At 42.9% G+C, this 22,817-nt stretch overlaps 1 protein-coding gene across 4 annotated transcripts in view; it reads left to right on the plus strand.

Moving 5' to 3' along the window:
• Positions 1-22,817, plus strand: part of BCAS1 (brain enriched myelin associated protein 1) — a 505,437-nt gene that overhangs the window by 220,074 nt on the left and 262,546 nt on the right. For all 4 annotated transcript variants that reach the window (XM_086932444.1, XM_086932445.1, XM_086932442.1 and 1 more), the window contains exon 4: positions 12,104-12,678. In XM_086932444.1, the coding sequence (XP_086788570.1) occupies positions 12,104-12,678 (575 nt within the window). The remainder of the gene's footprint in view (positions 1-12,103; positions 12,679-22,817) is intronic.

Raw genomic sequence — 22,817 nt, forward strand, 5'->3', positions numbered from 1 at the left:
GCCCTAAGAAAATGCTCCATGCATAATTTAGTCAGCTGGAGAACCAGTGTTGTACATTTAACCGATTTAATGTTCTCCAGAATAGGGGTTTTATTCGCCTGGTGTTCCTCATCAAAGATTTCACTAAGACCCAAAACTGGCTCAAAGTTACAATTTAAATCACCAGCCAGGATAACAAAGTCCTCCCTGGGGTCCAACCCACTCAGAAAGCAATCTAGTTTAGAAAGGGTTGGTGATTCTTTTGAAGAGGGTAAGGGCCTATTATAGATGTTTATTAGAAATAATTTCTTCCCATTACAGATTGTGACTTTTAGAGCTAGTATATCTACAGAGTTTGTGACTATCACCTCAATATTTACCCTTAGATTTATTTTCACCCAGATCAAGAGTCCCCCCGACGACCTTCCGCTTCTAGAGGAGATCGCACCAATTCCATAAGTCTTGTAACCCACCCTGTGGGGCGTATCCACTGCCCAGGTTTCCTGTAACAAACAGAAATCAAAAGACTCTATAAAGCTAGCCCACTCCGGATCCCTGAGGTTTTTTGCAATTCCAGCTATATTCCAACAGACCAATTTTACCGGCACCCCAAATGCAGATGACCTCTCCAGGAAAGCCCTTGGCATCTCTTCACAACTAATAGGAACCACAGATTGTATTACCAATGATGTTTCCTCTAGAGATGGCATTTTGCTCAGAATGGTTGTGGGTACTACCAGTTCTTCTAGAGTGTTTATGTCATGAGGTGCAGTTTTGTCCAATAAAGAAGGCACAGGATTCACCAATACATCAGGTTTGTTAACAACACCCACATCAGCAATACTCCTTATTTCTCTTCCCTCACCCCCCGGCTCAAGAAACATCAATCGCAATCATCTAGACCGCTAAAAATATCAAATCTATTAGAAGTTTCTAGAGGTGTGAAGGGTTTTAGGTGATCCATCCTTCTGTTCTGGGAGTTATGTATTTTAGCTGGTGCGTAGTTCCATCCCATGGAGTCTGGGGCTGTCACAGGGCAGGGAACATAATGCAAATTCCTTGTGCTCTGTAAAATCGGAGGGTACAGGGCATATTGATTGCTCCCAACATTCTGTGCAATGGGGTGATTAATTGGCTGGGTTTGGGTTATATACTGAGGTGGATGGTGCTGGGGTGGAAACACCACTGACCTTGGGTAAAAATACGTTAATGGCTTAGGGATTATGGTGTTATTAGAGCTACCTATCTGCCAGTTTAGTAGAAATTGGACAGCATTAGGATTCCTAAAGTGCACGACCACCACGTCGCCATCGATATCTTTGGGTCTACCCCCCAACCATTGAAGACGTCGAACATGGACAATTTCACCATTAATATGATTTGCAATTGGCCTGTATAGACTCAGCCAATGCATAATCTTGTTCTTTAGTTGTGCGAAACCCTCCCTCTTGTTTTGTTCCAGCACAGGCACCCCTGTTAGGACGACCACAGAGGGTACTGCCTCTGGCGGGAGTTCAGGCAAAGGAGTCCTTCTAGGTTTCCCCCAGGTATGTCTGGTTTCCCCCACCTCCCTTGTTGATTTCCCCAGGAGTGTATTAGATGTGTTATCAATGGTTTTGTTTGCAGCATTAGCCGACAGTTGGTCTTGAGTTTTTCGTTGGGGCGGTTTAGGGGGTGGATTATGTTGGACAATCGCTGTCACTGTGTTCCCCGTGGGTTTAGAGGTAGATGCTGATGAAGAAGAAATGGCAATAGGGATGGTTAAGGGTGGTTGGGCTGATGTTAGTCTATTTTGTGATGCATTATTTGGTACTAAACTAGTTGCATTATTTAAACCATTGTTAAGTACAGCACCCTTACTTCGCAATGCATACTCAATTGTACACAGTCTACATTCTACTTCCATCAACCTCTCCAGAATAGATGCAGAGTAGGATTTAATCAGACTCTCTTATGTTTAATAATGTCACAAAACCCTTATCCTCAATGGGCACATTAACAGCCACACTAGTGTCCATACTGTCCTCTTTATCTGCAGACAAATTTGGTAAGGATGGAGATGAGGTATGGGTCCCCTCTATATCTGCTTGTAGAGTACTAAGTTTCTAAGCAGTATTATTAGCCTTTTTTCCGAAATCAGAGCAACTCAACTTGGGTTGTAGCAGATCCCCCCTTTTCCGCCGTTTTTTGTTCGGCGGTGGTCCATAGTTTTTTGACAGGGGTATCGTTTTTTTTGCCCTATTGCGGAGTAATTTTGCAGAAGGCAGAACATTTCCCTTCAAGATACTTGGACTACTTGTATGAGTAGTTGAGGGTAAACCATTCATGTCCGTCTTTGGGGGAGTATTTGGTGGGAGCGCAATCACAATTACTTCCAAAGGCTGGCTATCCAAGATATTTACCGACTCATTAGCTATTACATCAGTATCAGTGTCGGTGGAACTAGTGGCGGGGAGCGATGCCAGTGAAACTGACCTGTTCTTTATACTTTCCACGGAACGGCGGCGTTCCGCCCGCCGCTCCGCCATGATAATTTCCCTTGAGATATCAGGGGAGGATTTGGTAAAGTATTTGTCAAGGGTTCTATTTAACAGTACACCCTGTTTATCTGGCATGGGCTGATCTGTGTTTGTAGAAGACATTTATATAAAATAGTCCAACAAGGCAACAAATCAGACCTGATAATAGACAACTTCAGAGGCGATCAGTACCTGAGGTCAAGGGGACGTGCCCAGTCCAGTCTCCTCGGTTCTCTGAGGGTCTCAGAGGGTCCGCCCTTAGTCCGGGCTTTGTCCCGGGATATGTCCCGCACACGCGTCCCGCTCACGCGTTGGGGCACCAGGTCTTATACGGGAAGATAAATAAGGGGAGGAGTCACGGGAAGAGGCGGCAGGTGTGCCAGGTGTTCCGCGCACAGCCTGGTGGGCCTCGCAGTCCCGTCCTCCGTGTCAGCAGCTTTCTCCCCTGGCGCAGCTTCTCCTTTCCAGCGGCGACTTCCCAGCAGGGTTACAGGCGGTCACAGACTCCAAAGTCTCCTCAGCGAACGGCTTCCTTATCTGTAATTTGCTTTCTGTTGCAGTGCATTTTTTTTCCCAGGACCTTTGTGGCCTACTTGTAGCTATTCTATGAGCCTGCTGTGAGGGTCAGAGCAGGGTCATAGAATAGTTGCAAGTAGGCAACTGAACTCTGGAGGGGCCCCTCAGGAAGCACTACAGGGAATGGTTACTAATGATGACTTTGAACTTTTGCACCTGCTGAGTGCTTTCAGTTTTGCAAAACTCGTTTTTCTGCAGAACAGCAACTGTAATGCCCCAAACAAACGTAGGCAACTGAACTCTGGAGGGGCCCCTCAGGAAGCACTACAGGGAATGGTTACTAATGATGAGCGAACTTTTGCACCTGCTGAGTGCTTTCAGTTTTGAAAAACTCGTTTTTCTGCAGAACAGCAACTGTAATGCCCCAAACAAACTTACTTGTGAAAGTTGATTTCTAATCCAAACGTGATCCAAAGAAAGTCAAAAAGGCCTCAAATCCAAAAAAGTGCAGGCAAATGTCAACCTGAGGAGTTATTCTGATAAAAATCATCATTTCCCGAAGGTTTATGCTGCTTGCTGGTGGATTTCTTGTGCAGAATTGCAAATTTTGTAATTTCGCGAGTGCGAGATTGTTGCTGCCCGCCGCATCTACATGTTCGCAATTGCGAACTCTGCCGATGCGTCGCCAAACTCCCGCGGGATCCCGCAGCAAGATCCAAAATGGCGCAGCACTCGCAAAATTTCGAGAAAAACAACTCGGCAAACGCTGAATGACGGTAAGTGAACGCCGCATGCCGCAATATTGTATCACCAAGCAAAAAAATCTGCTGCGTGCGAATTTGCGGATTTTCGGTAAATTCGCAAGAGTTCGCGGATTACGAATTTACCGAAAATCCGCAAAATCCGCGAGCGGAAAGGATTTTCCGCCCATGCTTAGTGCTCGTGTGCTGGTGACGAGCCTGGGCTCAACATGAGCCGTGGAGCGCTCACACGCGGGGATAATTCCCCCGCTGTGCTGAGCGTTCCATTGCGCGGGCGGGCTCATAACAAGCCCAGGCTCTTCACCAGCACACGAGCACTGTGCTGCATGACGAGCCTGGGCTCATCATCAGCACCGCAGCGCCGTGCGCGGCCACCCTCCCCCCGCGCCGCGGGGGAATTAGCCCCGCGGCGAAGGGGTTAAGGTACGTAGATGTGCAGTTAGGAATAGTAAACATACCTGTCCCTCTAAGTACTTATCTTTAAACATTTTTCCCCCGATATTCTGTCCTTAACCCCTTCGCTGTGGGGGTAATTCAGCCGCTGTGCTGGGGGGGCGCACACAGCGCCCGCATGCTCATGACGAGCTCAGCTCGTCATGAGGCACGGCGCTCCTGTGCTCATGACGAGCTCAGCTCGTCTCAGGTGCACCGGCTCCCGTGGAATGCTCAGCACAGCAGGGGAATTCTCCCGCACCTTAGCGTTCTACGGGCCATGAAGAGCTGAGCTCGTCATGAGCACCGGAGCGCCTCTCAGGTCGTCATGAGCATGGGAGGGGTTAATATTACTGCAAGAAGAACATATGATGGACGGAATGCTGAACAAATCAAACATTCACCCCCAGTCACAGATCTGGGTTAAATCCATCGTATTCTTGCATGCCACGTCATTCCAGATTAGATCCAGCCATATGCAAAGAAATAAGTTTTGAACCTGCTCCCCAAGGGAACAATCCAGCCTGAACTGCCTGACCAGATCCTCCCTGGACCAGAAACAAGCATCATGGGACCGGTTTTAGGGTATCACCCCTCATCAGTCAGGTTACAGTGAATCTGGTGGCGAAGCGAGTGCAGAACCCACATCTGGGCATACCCCTTCCATTTAGGGCAACAAATGCAAAAAGAACAGATGATGGTTGTAATGCTGATCAAATCAAATATTCACCGCTGTTGCAGATCAGGGTTAAATCCATCGTTTTTTGCAAGCCACACATGATATTCCACAATATTTTGGGGTCCCCATTCAGTAGTACAATGTACATCTGTTTATTCAGAGTCCTTTAGAAGCAGTTCCTGGAACAGAGGCCATGAATGTTGCATACATACATAAGTGTCCATGCTGATACACAGAAAGTAAGGGAAAAGAAATGCTAAATCACTTGACCAGTGAAGCGACAACTCACCTTCCAAAGGAGGCACCTGCATAAGAATCACGCAAGGCCTCAGCACCAGTAGGCATGGCTAAGTCCATTGAGAGGATGTTTTCAAATCATAGGGAGCGTGGGGGATTTAATAATAATTTTAAAAAATAAGAACTTACCTTAAGCTGAGTGCACCTCCCCAGAGTCGCTTTGCATTGCATCACGCCTCCCGAGCTCTTCCTGCTCCCAGCAGACATTGGTACAGTTTCACTGTGCAATTCCAGCATTGCTGTCATGCTATGAGAGCAGCAGGTGGATTTGCCTGAGCAGGCTGAAAAGACGCTCAGGTCAGAGAGTCAGTGGGGTGTCTCCAGCCCAACTGTTCAATGCAGCCAGGTTGGAGAAATCTATATGCGCATGTGTGCACTTAGAAATGCACATTGCACTCCTCTTTCTCCTTCTCAGAGCTGGCAAATGAAAAATAAAATGATGATAGGACATCATTTGCTGGCTCTGAGCCAGTGGGATGCCGCTCCTCCGCCATTGCAGAAGAGTCGCCCCTGATACTTGGGGTAGTTGAGGGCAGGTTGATCACAGATATCTGATTGCAATGGGAACGAAAATATATTTGGGCCGAGAAGATGTGGTGGAGGATATTTTCTTCTTATGTTCAACAAATGATTACATGCTCCTACAGTTTGGGCTTTAAGTGGGCCGGGTCCCTGTGTGTGTGTAAGATCCGGCAGTTATTAAAGGCGGACATAGAAACAGGTTTTTATTAGATCCTATACTCATGTCTTTAACTTTGCAAGCATAAACAATGATTGAGTTCTGAAAAATGAATGTAAGAAATTTTAAGAGAATCCATATCGGTGATAAAGGTCCTGTTTACAGTTCATGTAGGCCACAACTATTGTAGAGACCACGAAATTCAATCTCAACCAAGAAATCAAAAGACGTGGAAGTGACGATGTTCACACAGAGGATGAGGTGGGAATTCACTGTAAGAGAAAGTGGGTATACGGAAGTGCAGGGTTAGCCAATGACAATAAGACAAGTAAAGAATTGAGCTTTAAGTTAAAGAATGAGAAAAAGGATGTAAAGATGTGGGTGTAATAGAGGAAAAATAAATTGAAAAGCAAAATATGTAACTGCTTCGAAAACACCTTGTAATCCTCAAGCTTCCTATCAGACTCTAGCATGTTGCTGATGGATGGTCCAAGCAGGCCTGAGGGTTGCTCACTGTTCACAGGGACAGTCTTCTCTTCGCTATCCCAAGGGGCAGTAGGTGCAGTCCTGCCAAAATTGCAGCCTTTCTTTTTGCAGTCCAGGGGGCAGCATGACAGTCCCTCTTCGGAGCTTGTTCCAGTTCCGACGTGATCTGAATTGGAGGGTGCCAGGGAAGACATATTTATTCCCAAAAAGTGCCCTGGGGGACGTGATCTGAATTGGAGGGTGCCAGAGAAGACATATTTATTCCCAAAAAGTGCCCTGGGGGATGATGCAGTCACTAGCCGATGGGCTACTAGGTCACCAACCTCTAGGTGGCAACTTTCCGAGTAATGTCTGGCAACAACAATGCCAGAGTGCACTATAATGTGCCATCTCAAGATGTCCTGTCCCATTTTTGGATGTCAGGAGTTTGGTAGCCCACCCTAGAGGTACCTGAGGGCTACATCCACGGAAAAAAACAGTTTAAGCATTGGGCTTCCCTTTTTGTCTCCAGACTGTCTACCTGAATAAAGCGCAGCCCTTCAGTAGTGAAAGTTCCATCTGCCAAACAAAGGCGGCTTTTCCTTTGAAGCTCGCCTTTTGGGCTAGCACCCTCAATCAATCAATCAATCAATCAGAGGTTTATGGAGTGTGCTACTCACCGTGAGAGTCTGAAGGCACTTGGGGCGGGGGGATGACAGATCCGGGTGAGTCGAAGAGCCAGGTCTTGAGGTCCTTCCTGAATATGTGGAGGGTTAGGGAGCGTCTGATGTTGACAGGGAGCTCGTTCCTGGTTTTGGCTGCGATGTAGGAGAAAGCTCTCCCGCTGGCTCTGCTTCTGCGGATGCAGGGGACCTCTGCCAGGGTGAGGTCGGCAGAGCGGAGGTTTCTCTTGGGTACGTGGAAACATACTCAGTTGTTGAGGTAATTGGGTCCGATGTAGTTGAGGGATTTGTAGGCGTGGGTGAGGAGTTTTGAAGGTGACCCTCTTCTCGGCGGGGAGCCAGTGGAGGCTTTGTAGGTGTTGGGTCATATGTTCGTGGCGTGGTGTCCCTAGGACGAGCCTGGCTGCGGCATTCTGGATGGTTTGGAGCTAAGTGGCTTCCTGCTAAGTAGGGGTAACACCTCGCCCTATAGAATGCTGTGATTGTTCCTAAGCCTAGAAGTTATTCACACTACTCCCCAGGTGGGCAGAATGCTGTCTGTTGTCCAGTGTCCATGTGATACCACTAGACATCTGGGACACAGAGTGGCAACTTTCTAAAAGTTAAATTTCTCTAATGGTGACATTAAATTCGACTTGGGCACCAGGTCATTTTTAATGCCATGACTAATTTGATCACCTACAGTACCCAGCTAGGTAGTCCCATTCATAAGTTATACAGGCTGAGGATAAGCCGGTAACTCTGTGTTAGCCACAGCAAAATGACAATTGTTGCTGATAAGACATACATAAAAATACATGTCCTATTTAAAAATATACAGCTCTTAGCCTTAAAGCTCTACAGGTCTTCCTTAGGGGAGACTTATATATATTATTAAGGGCGGTGGGGGCTTTGTCATTACGTTAAATGGCAAAGTCGAACTAGAGTGCTACCACTGCCCTTGCGGTCTGCAGTGGCAGGCTGGGAGCAACTATGTACTTTATCACACACAGGGTAGCACAAACAGTCCTGCAGCCCTGGCTGGACACGCTGCTTTATATACCCTAGGTACCCTGGGTACCATATACCAGGGTAATCAGTCCTTACCAATTTGGTATAGCCAATTTGACATATACTTTGTAATGGGTTAGAACACTTGCACTAAGATCTGGTTACCAGGCCTCAGTGCTCTCTCAAAGTTGATAAAATGTGGGGTGAGAATGCAAAATGAGGCATTTCCTTACAATCATCAGACAATGGTAGTGGCTAATGGATGTTTTAAAAGAAAGGTGAAGAGCAAAAGCTAAACAGAATGTCTACATATAGTGGGAAGAAAGACTTGCCATGCTGGAACCAGTCAGTGGGAAAATAGCACCTGTTAGAGGGGAGTGAATCTGGTGATGCCCCTCAAGAGTAGAACTGTGTGTCTTCCTTTGACTCGGATGGGTTTCAGGAGAAAGTCCCTTCTACGATGTCTGTGCCCCTTAGTAATCATCTCAAGCCTGGAAATCATAACCTAAAGAGGGAATATCATATGAGTGAACAGCCTCTAATTTGCACAGAATGTGTTGAGGTCTAAATCATTAGTTCACTTTGGAAATTTGGTGACAACGTGAGTGTTTATCACAAGGATGCATAGCCTTCCATTATAAACCAGGGAGAGAAACAGAGCTGCAAGTTTTTGAGTTTTTTGAATTTGAGTCAAGTGAAGATGTCTCTAAGTGGTGAGTGCTTAAAATAAATCCTATCTGGATAAAAACAAAAGGAACCAATAGTGAAGAACAGACCTCTCTCTCCCAACATATATGGTTACTGTACCGTTAGAAGTATTGAACAATAGTAATATCAGGCACGGAACTATAATATACCACAGAACCTGCTTGGATTATCTCAAATAAAATTATAAATTGTGATCCAGTCTTTGAAAACATTTACATTGGCCAAGCCTGATTAGTATATATTTCCTTCTCACTGTTCCACTGAATGTTGGAAAAGCTTGTACTAGAAATTGGGTTTATTCATAAGTAATTGGAAAAGGTACAACATTTTGTCACCTGGTTCAAGTGCCGTGACAAATGGAGAATGTGAAGTAATCAACTCACTAGATGCAAATTGAGAAAGTCAGTGTTTGCAATAGATTACAGGCTTCCTCTACAAAGGGTTTTTACATTTGCCAGCTCTCTGATTCTGTAAATCAGAATGTTTGAGAATGCTCAAACCCTTTTTGAAATTTACTAAGCCCATTTAATGATTCCAAGAATATTTTCTGAATCGTTAAATGGGATTAAGTAACCATAAGTAATTGGTATTTTAAAGGAGTGTGTTAAAGGCTTCCCTTCCAAATAACAATTACTTCTGTTATGTATAATTGCATTGCGACCGAATTCACCAAGGACCCCATTTCCTTTTGTGAAGGTAGACAAACACATTTTGGGCCCGATGTAGGTAATTCTAATTTACCACTTCTTAAATAACGAATCATACCGATTAGGTATTTAAGAAGTGGTAAATTAGAGGGGGGGAAATGTAGGTAAATCAGAATCGGTAAATACCGAATCAGTAAGATTCGGTATTTACCGATTCTGTAAATACTGAATCGGTATCCCCCATTGATTCCTATGGGTCTTGAAGCCCATAGGAATCAATGTGGAATACCGAATCGGTATTTACCGATTCGGTAAATTCCGAATTTTGAAAGGGTGCAGGGGTGTCACTTTGACACCCTCTGGCACCCCAATTCCCGACTTGTGTGCCATGTGGCACACAGACATGCCCTAAGGGCATGTCTGTGTGTCACATTGCACAGGTGTGCATGCACACCTGTATTCGGTATTTTACCACCCAATAGGATTGGGTGGTAAAATACCGATTCTGACTGGCCTTTGGGACTCAGAAGAGTCCCACCTACATATGGAAGTTACCGAATCGGTAGAAATACCGATTCGGTATTTTACCGATTCAGTAAATTTACTGATTCGGTAAATTTACCGAATCGGTAAAATTGGCCACCTACATCAGGAATGACCATTTACCGGTCGGTAACAGCCGTTACCGGTCGGTAAATGGCCATCTACATCTGGCCTTTTCTATTTTAAACACATACTGTTTTCCTTCAAGAAAAATGGGCAGCATTTAAAAAAAAAAAAAGGATTTATTTAGTTAAGAGCAATCACAGACTTTATGGTCTGCTGACCCCCAGAAGCCACTATTCCTGTGATTGTAGCTGAGCATAGTGGTTGCTGTTTGTGACCTACCTCATTAATATTTATGGGGCAGGTCGAATCACGACACACTGCAGTTCGGTATTTTGTGACCCGACATATTAAATGTCTTTTTACCTGAATCATAAAAACTGCTATCTCATTAGGATTCGTGATGCAGGACTCTGCTCGCGACTCTGTGAACAACTGCTAATTCAGCCATGAGGACTCCAAAGAACAGTTCATTTACCTCAATAACTTTGATTTCACTTCATGACATCATTTTTTATATACTGGTGCCCTTAGGCTTTCACATACATGACAACTGACCCAATTAAGACAAGAAACCTACCATTTTTAAGACAAAATTGGCTTTATTTATATTTCTACCTCCTAAAATTCTCCCCACTTCAATACAAGCTAATAGAAAAAATAATTTTCACAATTATGTTGGAAAATCTCCCTCTCTAAATGTTGGTATGCATATTTTTACTTCCTGTGTCAGTTACATCCACCTTACAGGCCAAGCACTGAAAACAATGCCATATATTTTAATATTATTGGATTTTAGAACATACAAAATACCCTTTTTTATTTGTTTGCCCACAGGATATTTAATACTGATTTGATGATAATCGGTCTCAACCAGGGGACCCCTACCCTTTTGTGTTTAGTTGAAAATCTTTTTTAAGAGCAGGCAGTGGTCTCACAGGCAACTGTCTGCCCTTAAAAAATGGAGAAAAAAAAGTTCATTTTTTTCTTTTAAACACATTCCGTTTTCTCTTTAAGGAAAACAGGCTGCATTTGGAAAAAAATGTTGCTTTATTTAAAAAGCAAACACAAGCATGGTGCTCTATGTCCACATCAGGCCACCATCCCTGTGATTGTAGACCATTCCCAAAGGGTCGCAAATTGTGACCTGCTTCATCAATATTGATGAGGCAGGTCATTTGCGACCCCATTGGTAATCGCTAAATGTGTCTGAGATACATTTGTGCATCTCATTTTGGGAGTGGTAAAAAAATTGCAATTTGCGACCCGCAAAATGTAATGGTCGTACATCTGGCCCTATATGTGGAAACAGCACTTAAGTTAATGTATGAAGACTGTTTTGAGTTTTCACGATAGGCATTTGAAACGCAATATTAAACAGGGAGCCTCCACTCCAAAACCCAATTATGTTAACTCTAATGTTTTTATCCTTCAACATCATTATGTTTCAGTTTCCAATATTTAAGGTATGCTGCTTATCTGTGAATGGAGATTGAATATCTTAATTTCTGAATTTTAATGTCACATTTTGAGGTGGACGGTGTCCACATTTTTCACTGGTACCGTGATTTTTCTGGGGGGGGGTTTCTCACAAAAACGCACTTGTGGACAGATTATATATACATAGAGTGCTATTGGTCATTTCTTTAAACAGAAATACAGAAGTGCAGGTACTCACTATTTAGAGTACCTGTTTGCTTCGGGAACGCGCTGGTACTCCATTAAAAGTATGACAACAGTGCTGAGCAGTGAAGTTACTCTCCGTTTCAAATTAAAGAAGTGCAGGTACTCAGTACCGGACAGTACCTGCCCATTTAAAGCTCTGCTCTTGGTGCACTATTTTCTGTTCTTATATGTGCAAGAGTGGTGTTTTGCCCTTCTGTTTACAATGTGTATACAAGTAATGCAGAATCTGCCAGTGGTAACGTGCTGGCATATATTGCCCACCTTTTTAAGGTGTAATGAATACGCCAACGTAAGACTCTTTTAACTACTTATACATAATTGTGTAAATTGTTTTCCGATATCGTTGAATTCTCATATATGTGCACGTTTGTTTAGAACAGCCAATTATACTGTATGTAAAAAAAGCTTTCATAGTCGAGTAACTATAATTTCTGATCTATGCCTTTCTTCCTGCAGTCGACGCCAGGACAAATGATAGGCAGAAGAATAATGCCACAATTTCTTCACAAAAGACAATGGAGATCAGCTCTATTTCTGAGGAAAACGGAAAGAATCTTGGGCCGGAAGCCAAGGCCGAGGCGCCACCTGCCAGATCGCGTTTCAAAATGTCCATCTCTCGGCCTGTACCAGGGCGTACTGCAGCTCAAGCTAAAGATTCATCAGCTGTGTCAGAGAAGCTTGATGTCACCCCAGAAAAACCTCTGGTGAACAATGTCCCCAGTGAAAGCATCACACTTCCGGCAACAGTCGAGCTCAAAGGAAGCTCTGATAAAACCCAACAGCGGGCCCCGCTCGCAGCATCACTGACAGCAGCTGAGGTGCCAAACACAGAGGCAGCCGAGGCAGACACCACACAGGCCAAACCCAAGGAAATCAGCCTGTTCGACAAACTGTTCAAACCTGAGAAGGCGAAGGAGAAGAGGAGCCCCTCCAATGATGAACCTCAGGAAATTCCTCCCACAGCAGAACAGCAGCCAATCATCGTGGTGAATGCGTCTTCGGGATTGCAGAACACCGCCCCGCCGCAACAGGTATGTTTATGATTAATATAATCGAAATATCCGGAGATTTATTATGTTCCATAAATGTCGGCAAGCAACTTTTGAACAATTTTCAATAAATGAAATGTAGGTTGCAGTGCTATGCCTATGGCAGGATTTTACACCATCATCTGCTCCATTGGGAGTGATGCGATAAGTGTGTAAAATCAGTTCAAACCCACAGGTCCCACAAATAGGGCTCGCTCTTGAGTTTAACAAGTACACATTCTTTTAGGTGCTTCCAGGAGGAATTTGCGCAAGCCACACACAGTGAAAAGGGGCAATATTATGAGAGAAGGGGCTCAAAGACCATTTTTGTACTATATCGTCCCGTTGCAAAGCGTGCATGTCGGAAAAGAATGGGAAAACTGCCCCAGTACAATGAGCATACAGTATTTCTCCCGGAGAATGAAACCATAAATGTACGACAACAATAAAATCATTATATATGAAGTTTTTCATTTAATAAATAAGAAAAAAAACGAGAAGGTAGTCAGGTAAAAGCCAGATGCTTGTGATACTCACCTGCATCAGTCATTTTGATTTATTGTTTCAGTCTTTGGTTTATAAATGTATATTTTTCAATATTTTTAAAGACAGAATACTAGACCAATAAACCTTATATAATGACAAAAATATGTTTGAGAGATGTATATGTGCAATATTTGCAAATAATGTAAGAATTCTAAAGTTATATGTGTGGCTAATCAAGCTAACTCATGACTGCCAGTATCAAGCAAATGTTTGCAAATAGGTGCTGCTGTCTACACAGTGTAAATCTACAAGCGTTTGTCTTACTTTGAACTTGCTCAGTTCCCTCCAACGAGAGAAAGAGTGGACAAGGCAATACATCATATCAGAAATGTAAAGAAACTCAGTAAATGGTGATACTTGAATGGATGATTTAGAAGGACAATAATCTATGTCTGTTACATTGCCAAAAAAGAATAGCTATGAAAAGTGTAAAATTACACATATGTTTACTACCTCTAAGGTGTGGAATGCAAGTGGAGAAGTGTGGCTCAATGATTAGAGCGGCAGACCCGGATGCAGAGGTCTAGCCCGGGACCAGGGTTCAATTCCCGCCTCGGCGGGTGTTGGGCTCAAAATTCCACGGACCTGATAATTCTCGCCTCGGTGCCTATTCCAATCATGGAGTCCCACTCTGTAACTCTGGGCAATAGCTTGCTTAATCTCCACAACGGCCCCCACAATGCTAAGAATGCCTGGCCTCCACCTTGGGGGTGCCCAGGAGTGGATGCCTCACAGGGAAAGCCAGGACAGGTTCCACAGCGGTATTTGTACAAGCGCCTTGAGACCCTTGCGGGTGAGTAGTGTGCTATACAAGTATCAATTTACAATTTACATTTTGGACAACCTATTGAGCACCAACTCAGAGCACAGAAACCCGATAATAGCCCTTGTCTTTTTGGTAGTCTCTGGTGCTTCCAAAAAATGCTTCACAAACCTCTATCTTTTGACCCAGCTGGACAGCAAGGAGATTGCAGAACTTAGGAGCATGATGCACTAGGTGATGGAAGACGTAACTAATAGGACAAACTTTTCCATAAAAAACTGTAGTGGTCGTATACAACACAATCGCTCTGATTACAAGTGGGACGGTAAATTGTAGCCCCTGCTCAAATTAGTTTGCACAGGAATTGGAATTCTGAGCACTTCTGTAAACCCACCATCCTACAATTTTCCACTCGTATTTCTGGGCAAATAAAATCTGCCAAAATGTCCTAGGGGTAAAATGAGCACAAAGTTCTGATACACACAGCATTCAGTGAAAAATGCACCACTTCCGCATGCAATTCCTCATTTTTCAAGACAAACTCAGAATGGGAGGTATTGCATCTGGTAAATTCCACAACCTTGGTATGAGTTTTTCCCCGTGACATATAAAAACTTTCTGTTTCCGACACCCATCAAGGTTTTCTTAACTAGTCAAAGTTTAGTAGGCAAGTCAATACCCATAAAAACATTAAAATGTGTCATATGCATCAATTAATTCATCTTCAATTATTGATAGGGTAATAAAAACATTCCAGTATGAATACTAGAGACAGCCCAACATACATTCTTCCCCACCAATAAAAAACGGATGTATGACGTTACGACGCATACTTTAACAACGCATACCATTACAACGCCATTTTTACAACGCAGGATCCTTTACAATGAATGCCTTTTCAACGCATGACATTACATCGCAGATGCTATTACAACGCATGCCATTACAACGTAAGTATAGGTAAGTATATAATTTTAAATAAAAATGTAATTAATAAATATTTAATTAATTGTATTTATTAAAGTAAGTTTTGTTAATGTATTTGTAAATACATATATATATATTTTTTTTAAATAGTGTAGGTGTTTAAAAATAATATTCTAACTCCAGGGGGCAGTTATAGTAGGGTAAGTGCTGGATAATGTAGGGGTAAAAATTACTATTCTCACTCCAGGGGGGAGTAATAGTAGGGTAAGTGCTGGATAATGTAGGGGTAAAAATTACTATTCTAACACCAGGGGGGTGTAATAGTAGGGTAAGTGCTGGATAGTGTAGGGGTAACAATTACTATTCTAGCTCCAGGGGGGTGTAATAGTAGGGTAAGTGCTGGATAGTGTAGGGGTAAAAATTACTATTCTAACTCCAGGGGGGTATAATAGTAGGGTAAGTGCTGGATAGCGTAGGGGTAAAAATTACTTATATTTTTTTATTTTTTGAACTTTTTTTTAATAAATATTAAAATTACTTAAATTAATTTATTTAATAAATTTAAAATACTTTTTTATTATTAATTATTTTTATTTTTAATATTAATTACATTATTAATATTTAATTAATTAAAAAGAATTTTATTAAATAAATGTTTTAATAAAATGATATACTTGCCTATACTTACGTTGTAATGGCATGCGTTGGAATATCATCTGCGATGTAATGTCATGCGTTTTAAAGGCATTCGTTGTAAAGGATCCTGCGTTGTAGCAGTTGCGTTGTAAAAGTAGTCCGTTGTAATAGTTGCGTTGTAACGGTTGTTTCCCATAAAAAACACTTCATAAAATTCTAGATCAGGTTAGACAGTATTAAAAGTAAATCGTCTTTCCCTGTAGACCGACTGCACATGATAGTAGTAAGGAGCACTCCCCAGACCCATGCAGTGGGAGCCAATCTTTATTGTAATTCTATAAAACATTGAAAAATAAAATCAGGGCTCTAAATGTCGGATTGGGCCAGATCTGAAACTATGTCCTTGGACAGCTAGTACATAGGGATTTCAATTCAGTGTGTCCTTTCAGAAGACATTCTTTGATGTAAGCAGTTTGGACTCAATGCATGCCTGTCTGTGGCAAATGATGATGGTATGCTCCATTTGGATTATTTAAGGTCCAGGAACTTCAGACGTCTAGTCACAAGCTGTGTGTCAGTTCCTTGCAGACATACTTCTAATCCTGGTTTAGTGGACCTAATTCCTAGGTGAATGAAACAGGGCCACAAAAGTTTCCTTCTGAGCTCCAAGAGAAGGGTGCAGAGGCAGACACCCATGAAGGTCAATGTATACATGCACACACTTTTACTATTATAGAAGGGGAACCTGCCAGTGATGAACAGATTTCCCAGGGTCAGGCTGGTTTCCATGGGACAGAGGGCCATGGTAACTCCCTTCTCTCCCTTTCAGCCACAGAAAATGAAACCAATTTGCATAGTTTAGGACAGCCATGGGGTATTCTTAAAACTGTACTCTGGTTTACGAAAATAGGGAGGAGTGTTTGGTCTAGCAATTAAAGGTTGGTTTTGAGGTCATAGGGGTTCGGCCCGGATAGAGACTACACACCTCAAAATGGAGACTTCATGCCACCTGTTAAAATCGAGGGATTGTAAAAGCTTCTACAGGGTGGTGCACATACGATCATTTCTCACGCTTGGCGAAAAATGGTTTTAGCAATCAGCATTTAATATTTAATAATTATGTGATGACAGAAAGGAAATTATGTTTGTGTCCAGCTTATAATTCTCCCCTACACACGGTATATGATAAGGTCAATAGGAGTTAAACGTTATTGTCATTTACTCTGTACCCTAGTACATAAAATGTATTTCAAGCTTTTCTGAGACTTTTCATATTTGACCATTGCCATTGTTTTTTTTCTCGGAAAGGCCATGAGAGCTTATTGCTGACCGACTGCTTCAGTACATCTGTGTTGATTTAGTATGTGCCGCATCTCTTCTAGATAACTTTCCACCATTCTTGGTAATGTGAAAAGTATTGGAGAATCAGGAGGAGTTGGCTAGATTTTATCCATACTCACGGAATACTGTAAACTTTTACACTATCGCTACAAAGTCATAAGCTGAAATGTTAAATACCACACTCACTTCAACATATGGAGGCGTTCTACTAAGCACTGCCCATCTCCACTGATTTAAAGTTTTGTGATCTGCATGTGGCCCAGAGATGGCAATGATCCACTTAAGTTGGTGCAGCCATCTAGTGTAGAGAATTATTCACAGGTGGGCCGTGACGTCAGAAGTCTTGCCAGATTTTGAGGATACCATATACTACTATCATGTCTAGATATGGATGAACCAAACATTTCTATAACAGAATGGCTAGAACATTTATGTTATTATTTTTGGATCAAGGAAGAGTTTAAAATATATGTCTGCCATTAATTTACCACTTCTTTGAATTAAGAATGTATCATCAAGGTAAAGATAAAGAAACCAGACTTTTAAGGTCATGGCTGCAGACAGCTTTAGTTTTGGTTGGGGTCAGACCCTTACTTTTGTTTGTATGGTTTTGTTGCCCATCTTCGGTCCCTGCTCTTGATATCTTTCTAGCAAATTCTTCCTTTATTCTGCCTGGGAACATTTTGGTCTCTGTGTAATAACTGGATGAGTTGTATCCTTCCATTGCTGGCCTGAAGGCACTCTTATTTTGCTGTTGCAACTTGTGCTTTTGAAAGAAGCTTGTTTCGGTGCTGCCAGTCCTGCAGAGAACAAAGCTTGTAAACAACCCCTCCAATTAATGTTCTCTTGACAAGCATCTTGTATTTATGTTTGTGTCTGGAAGTCCACCCATGTAGTATGCAGACTTACAAACAAAAAAATACAATTCCCAGAAAAGCTGAGCACACAGTCCTTTACTCAGATATTGCCTACATTTTCTAAATTGTGTGCCATTGAAATGGATTTCATTTTTCAAATAACTTTACAGTACTGTGCACACATTGGGAAGTAAAAACGTGTTTGTCAGCTACTCTGTAAAATCATTTGCCTGAAGCAGGATTATGTGCCAGGAAAGCTTCAAGTCTATTACAGGTGGTACCTGTTTAAAGGCATTTGTTTTACGTGCTTGTTTGAGGAACCAATTGGGGCAAAACTATCATCTGTGGGATTATAAATGAATGTTCCTAAGTCAGATTCCTCTTAAACCTAATGATACCACAATTCTGTTGAGTGATGGGTTGCCTGGCGTTGGCAGCCTCTGGGTTGGTGTGTAGAGCCTCTCACTTGGGGAGCAGAACGTGTAGGGAAGGGGCCCAAATCCACCTCCATCGCCCCTACTGCACCACATTTTTGTTAGGCCCCCAGTGCTAATCATTTGCAGAAAACCTGATTCTGGGTCATGGTTTCATAAGTTGCAGATCAGCTAGCTTCCTGCAATCTGTTGAAAGTCATCCTATAAGCCAAACTTTAGCAAAGAGAAAGTTTCTGTATTTTGAACAATTACATATATGATGTACAATAAACACCACATGCCATGTTTTTTCTTTTTATGTATCCTTTTTTAAACCTACTGGCAGATCAGTGTGCTGTGCATGGCAACAGGATGTGAATTAAGGTGTTTATCATGTATTGCACAATGCAAGTTAATATGTCAATAGAAAACGATAATTTCCAAGTTATCGGCCAAATATTGTGCTGGGTTCTTACACAGTGCCAAAAATATTAGTAAATGTCGCCCGTCCAAAAAATATGTTCCTTTTTTTGTAAACTACAAATCCCAGAATTCATAGCCGCCACGGTCCATGGTGTTGGGATGCCGTGATTGGCGCCTGGGATCATGTGATCGTAGATTAAACTTTGTAGCATTTCACTCGCGGTCGCTTCCCGCTGCTCCACACCGCTGCCGGATTCTACCGCGCAAGATGTGATACTAACGGTAAGATCCCTCATTGCGAACAAAGACGCATTCCCCGTCTGAACATTGGGCCAAATAAACTTATTTATTGGCGCTGGTCTGTTTCAGGATTCAATCCGGCCAATTGAAAAAAGTCGTTCCTTCATACCTGGCAAAAAAATACACCACATCAAGGGCCCACTTAACGGTAAGCCGCCCAGCGGGTCCATAGGAAGCTAAAACCCCGCAGCACTGTTAACGTGTTTGATGTGTATTCTCATATACGAAACAACATCGACAATTATTGGTGTGTTCCTCGTTTCCTTTTTACAGGACACTTGACGGAAACGGTCACTCTTTCACAGATCATTCTTACAAACAAGTAAGCCATTTAGCGTTTTTTCTTCACTGGGGTTCTGATATTTAACAAGACAGCCCCCGCACTAAGACCAATTTAAATTCTTTTTGTAGATTCTTAAAAAGACATGACATTGGGACCAAAATTCTTCAATCCAACTCCCCTTTTTGCTTCTGGAGTTTTGTGCGGATGTATATGATTTTAAGGTAAATTCACTACTTTGCGATTTTTCCAAGCAGTCAGTGGCAGCCTCCAATCATTATGTAATAACTGAATACTACAATCTCGCTCTCCTGAAGGTTGACATCCACGGTTGTTGATGACATTTCAACAAAAAGACTTTAAGACCAAAAATCATTGGTCATATATTGGTCCTTGGATGCGTCCAATTTAAAAAGCTATTTCACTCTCCATGAGAGGCGGACTCTTTTTAAATAATTCCCCTTCTTTTTCTTTAAACAGTACCCGCGGATAAAATCCCCCGCCCTGATGAGAATCTGATGATTAAGACATTGGGATTCGAAACGCGTCGGCTTTAAGTCAATTCGTTTGTTGAAATAATCGGCTTTGTCTCCATTCCTGTCTCCATTCCTGTTGATAAATAATATGAACTTTATTAATATTGTGACAGGAATGTGGGGTGGTAATGAATAAGGTTTACACCCTGGAAATTCAGTATACAACTTGATGACATTGTTTTTTTGTACTGTTTTTGTGGTAAATATTCAATGACAATTTGTAACACTTCTAAATGCACATTGGTATGGTACGGTTTATTTTCTACACATTAATTGTATATATTGTGTTTTTCGAGCTTTTCTTTTTTCAAATAATCATGCCTGGCTCAATATGAGGCTCAATGTGAAGTTGATAATGTATTTTCTTGTCTGCAAATGCTAAACATGCATCCCAAAAAAGTAAATGACATAAATTAAATGTCTGGGTGAACTAAACAATTGTGGTTTTCCCTTTGTTTAGCATTAAGTGCTGTTTCATAATTGTTAATAGAGGCATAGGTAAATTTCCCCCTTTTTGGTATTGTAACAGGCCCTACCTACCCTCTTTCCCACAGGGCCAAACCCCTCCTTTCTCTGATTCCTTTTTAACTAGGCACCGCCTGGTAGATTGAACAAATGTAAAAATATAAGAAGTCATTCATTATTTAGTTTCAACCAAATTACAAAATAATGTTCGTCAAATGCTGTAAAAGTTATAAGTAAATCAAGAAATGGCTTTCCAACTGAGAAGATATTCAAAAGTGTTAACTTTTAAAGCCTCCAGGAACCTTTTTTTCGGACGCTAGTGTCTCAAAAAATACTGATGTGATTTACAAAACACCAATTAGAGAATGCTTTTTTAAAAATATTCTATTTTACTTCCCGAGTTTGGTGTAAATCCATTCAGCAGTTTTGTCTGTAAGTGTGAGTGAAATTTTATTTGGGGGCTCTGTAAGGCAATGGGTTCTGCAAATCAAATCTGCCCAGATTATTTTTACTTTTTGACCTCATGGTATGTGGCCTTTTTACTGTCAGTAAGTCTCACCACTGCTGGCTCACTCAGTGAATACATGGTCATTGGACAGGGTATGTTTACCATCAATGTCTGCCTTTTAAGATAAAGCAGCTGTGATGCATTAACGGTAAGGAGCACCTGGCTGGTTACCCATGAACACATGTGCACGCATGTGTGGAAATGTGGGGGGGCTGCATGTGTGAGATTCCTGTCCTGTGACACCCAGTAACTGCGCACAGGTATCCTGGTGCAGAGGGGACTCTGCAGGGTTGGATATTGGCCTGTGGTTAGTATCATAATGTAAGTGTACACTCACGAGGAAAGCCAGTGTGCTTTACTGTCTTGTCTACAGTGACACTCCATTATAAACCTAAGCGGAAGACTGCCTTAGAGAACAGCTTTGATTCCTTTTGGCCTACCGAGACCACTGACGTATCAAACTGGGGTGAAATATGTGTGCCAAACCCGAATATGAAGATATCTGTACAGCTTATTGGCCACTCAGGATTGTCTCTGGCTCAGCTCAGGATTAGGCCTTTTGTCACCCTGCTGCGTCAAGTTTATTACATTTCTCTCCAGCAGCAGTAACAAAGGCCACCCCACACAAAGGGAGCAATTAACAGTGCTTTACTCAGCTCCTGAGCAGGAAAGGGGTGGAGCTGAAGGTTCCGCATTCATCAATTACCTGTCACACTATACGAGGGATGGGTCAGCCCAACCCCACTGAACAAAGGAGGAAGCAAGGCCAACTGGAGCAAACACAGTAGAGGGCTTTCCTTTGAGGTTTTAGTGGGAAAGGCCCTGGTAGCGATGTCAGTGATGGGCGGAGTTGAGACTCCCGGAGCAGATGTGACTAGTGACTCCTAGGTGATGCAATTTTTACTTGTCCCAGCATGCTGTACAGGAGCATTGGGGCAGGGGCGGAGAGGTGATTTAGTACTCCAGGACAGGCCAGAGGTGCATTCCTTCTAAAACCGTCCACTCCACTTAAATATCTTGTGCAATGGTGAGAATGCTCTCTTGGTTGTGATTTTCTGCTGGACACTTGGACTGGTGGCGGCAACCATGGAGAGTTGAAAGGAGGACTCCCTGATATCCATCTGGAGTAAAGACTCTGACTACAGCTGCTCCCAGGACCAGTGGGGCTCTCCCCAGGGCCAGGTAAGCTGGTCTCCTTGCGCCCCCTGAGGACTAGTTGGAATAAAGACTAGACTTCTGTATCAAGGAGGAGTGAAGTTCCAGAGGACATAAAGGTGAAAGGCTGGTCCAGGGAGCTGCTGGAACCAGCTCACTGCACAGGTCACTACCATAGAGGCCAGATGGCCTAGGCAGAATGATTCAGGTGGCCTGGACTCAGTTCGAGGAGCAAAGGGAGCCCACGATGGAGCAAAACAGCCCAATGGAGCACGGGATGGGAGCAGACTGATTTTATCTTTACCACCCCAGCGCGATCACGGAGTGCATGGAGCTCCGCTGGCCAGCCACTCGACCAGTTCATGGAGCTCCGCTGGCCAGCCACTCAACCCTTCCGTGTGGTCCGGGGCCCAGGGGTTGCTGTAATGAGTACTGTAATAAAAAGGAACCTGAGAGGGGCATGTGTGGGGCATCCTCACCAGAGTTAAGCGAGCTGAGTGATCCCAACCCTCAAGCTGGAGTTGGGGTCTTGGGTCTGCAGTGCTCAAAATGGATGGGGGAGCAACATTGTGGTCTCCTGAAGGAGACAGGCAGAGTGGCAGGTCGGGATCCCAACCTTGGGCCCCCCAGCTGCAGGAAAGTACAGGAGAGTCTTGTTGCACTTGCCCCATCTGTAGAGTTCCCTGCGGTTAATTTCCGGAAGAGTTTAGTATGGATTTTGCCCTCCTCTATGTACACCGTGAGATCCAAATAGTTAACCTCTCTTGTACTTATTTCTCCAGAGAATTTTAAGTTCACATCATTGTTATTCAAAACATCAATATACATAGCTGCCACTTCAACAGGGCTGTCCATTATAATAAGCAATTAGAGTTCCCTGCGGAAATTAACCGCAGGGAACTCTACATTGTATGCCACCAGCAGCCATCCCAAAAAATTGGTTAACAGTATCCCGTACGGAGAGCTGTTAAGACTTAAAAGAAACAACTCAT

Source organism: Lissotriton vulgaris, chromosome 7 (assembly GCF_964263255.1).
Source record: "Lissotriton vulgaris chromosome 7, aLisVul1.2, whole genome shotgun sequence".
Taxonomy (NCBI): Eukaryota; Metazoa; Chordata; class Amphibia; order Caudata; family Salamandridae; genus Lissotriton; species Lissotriton vulgaris.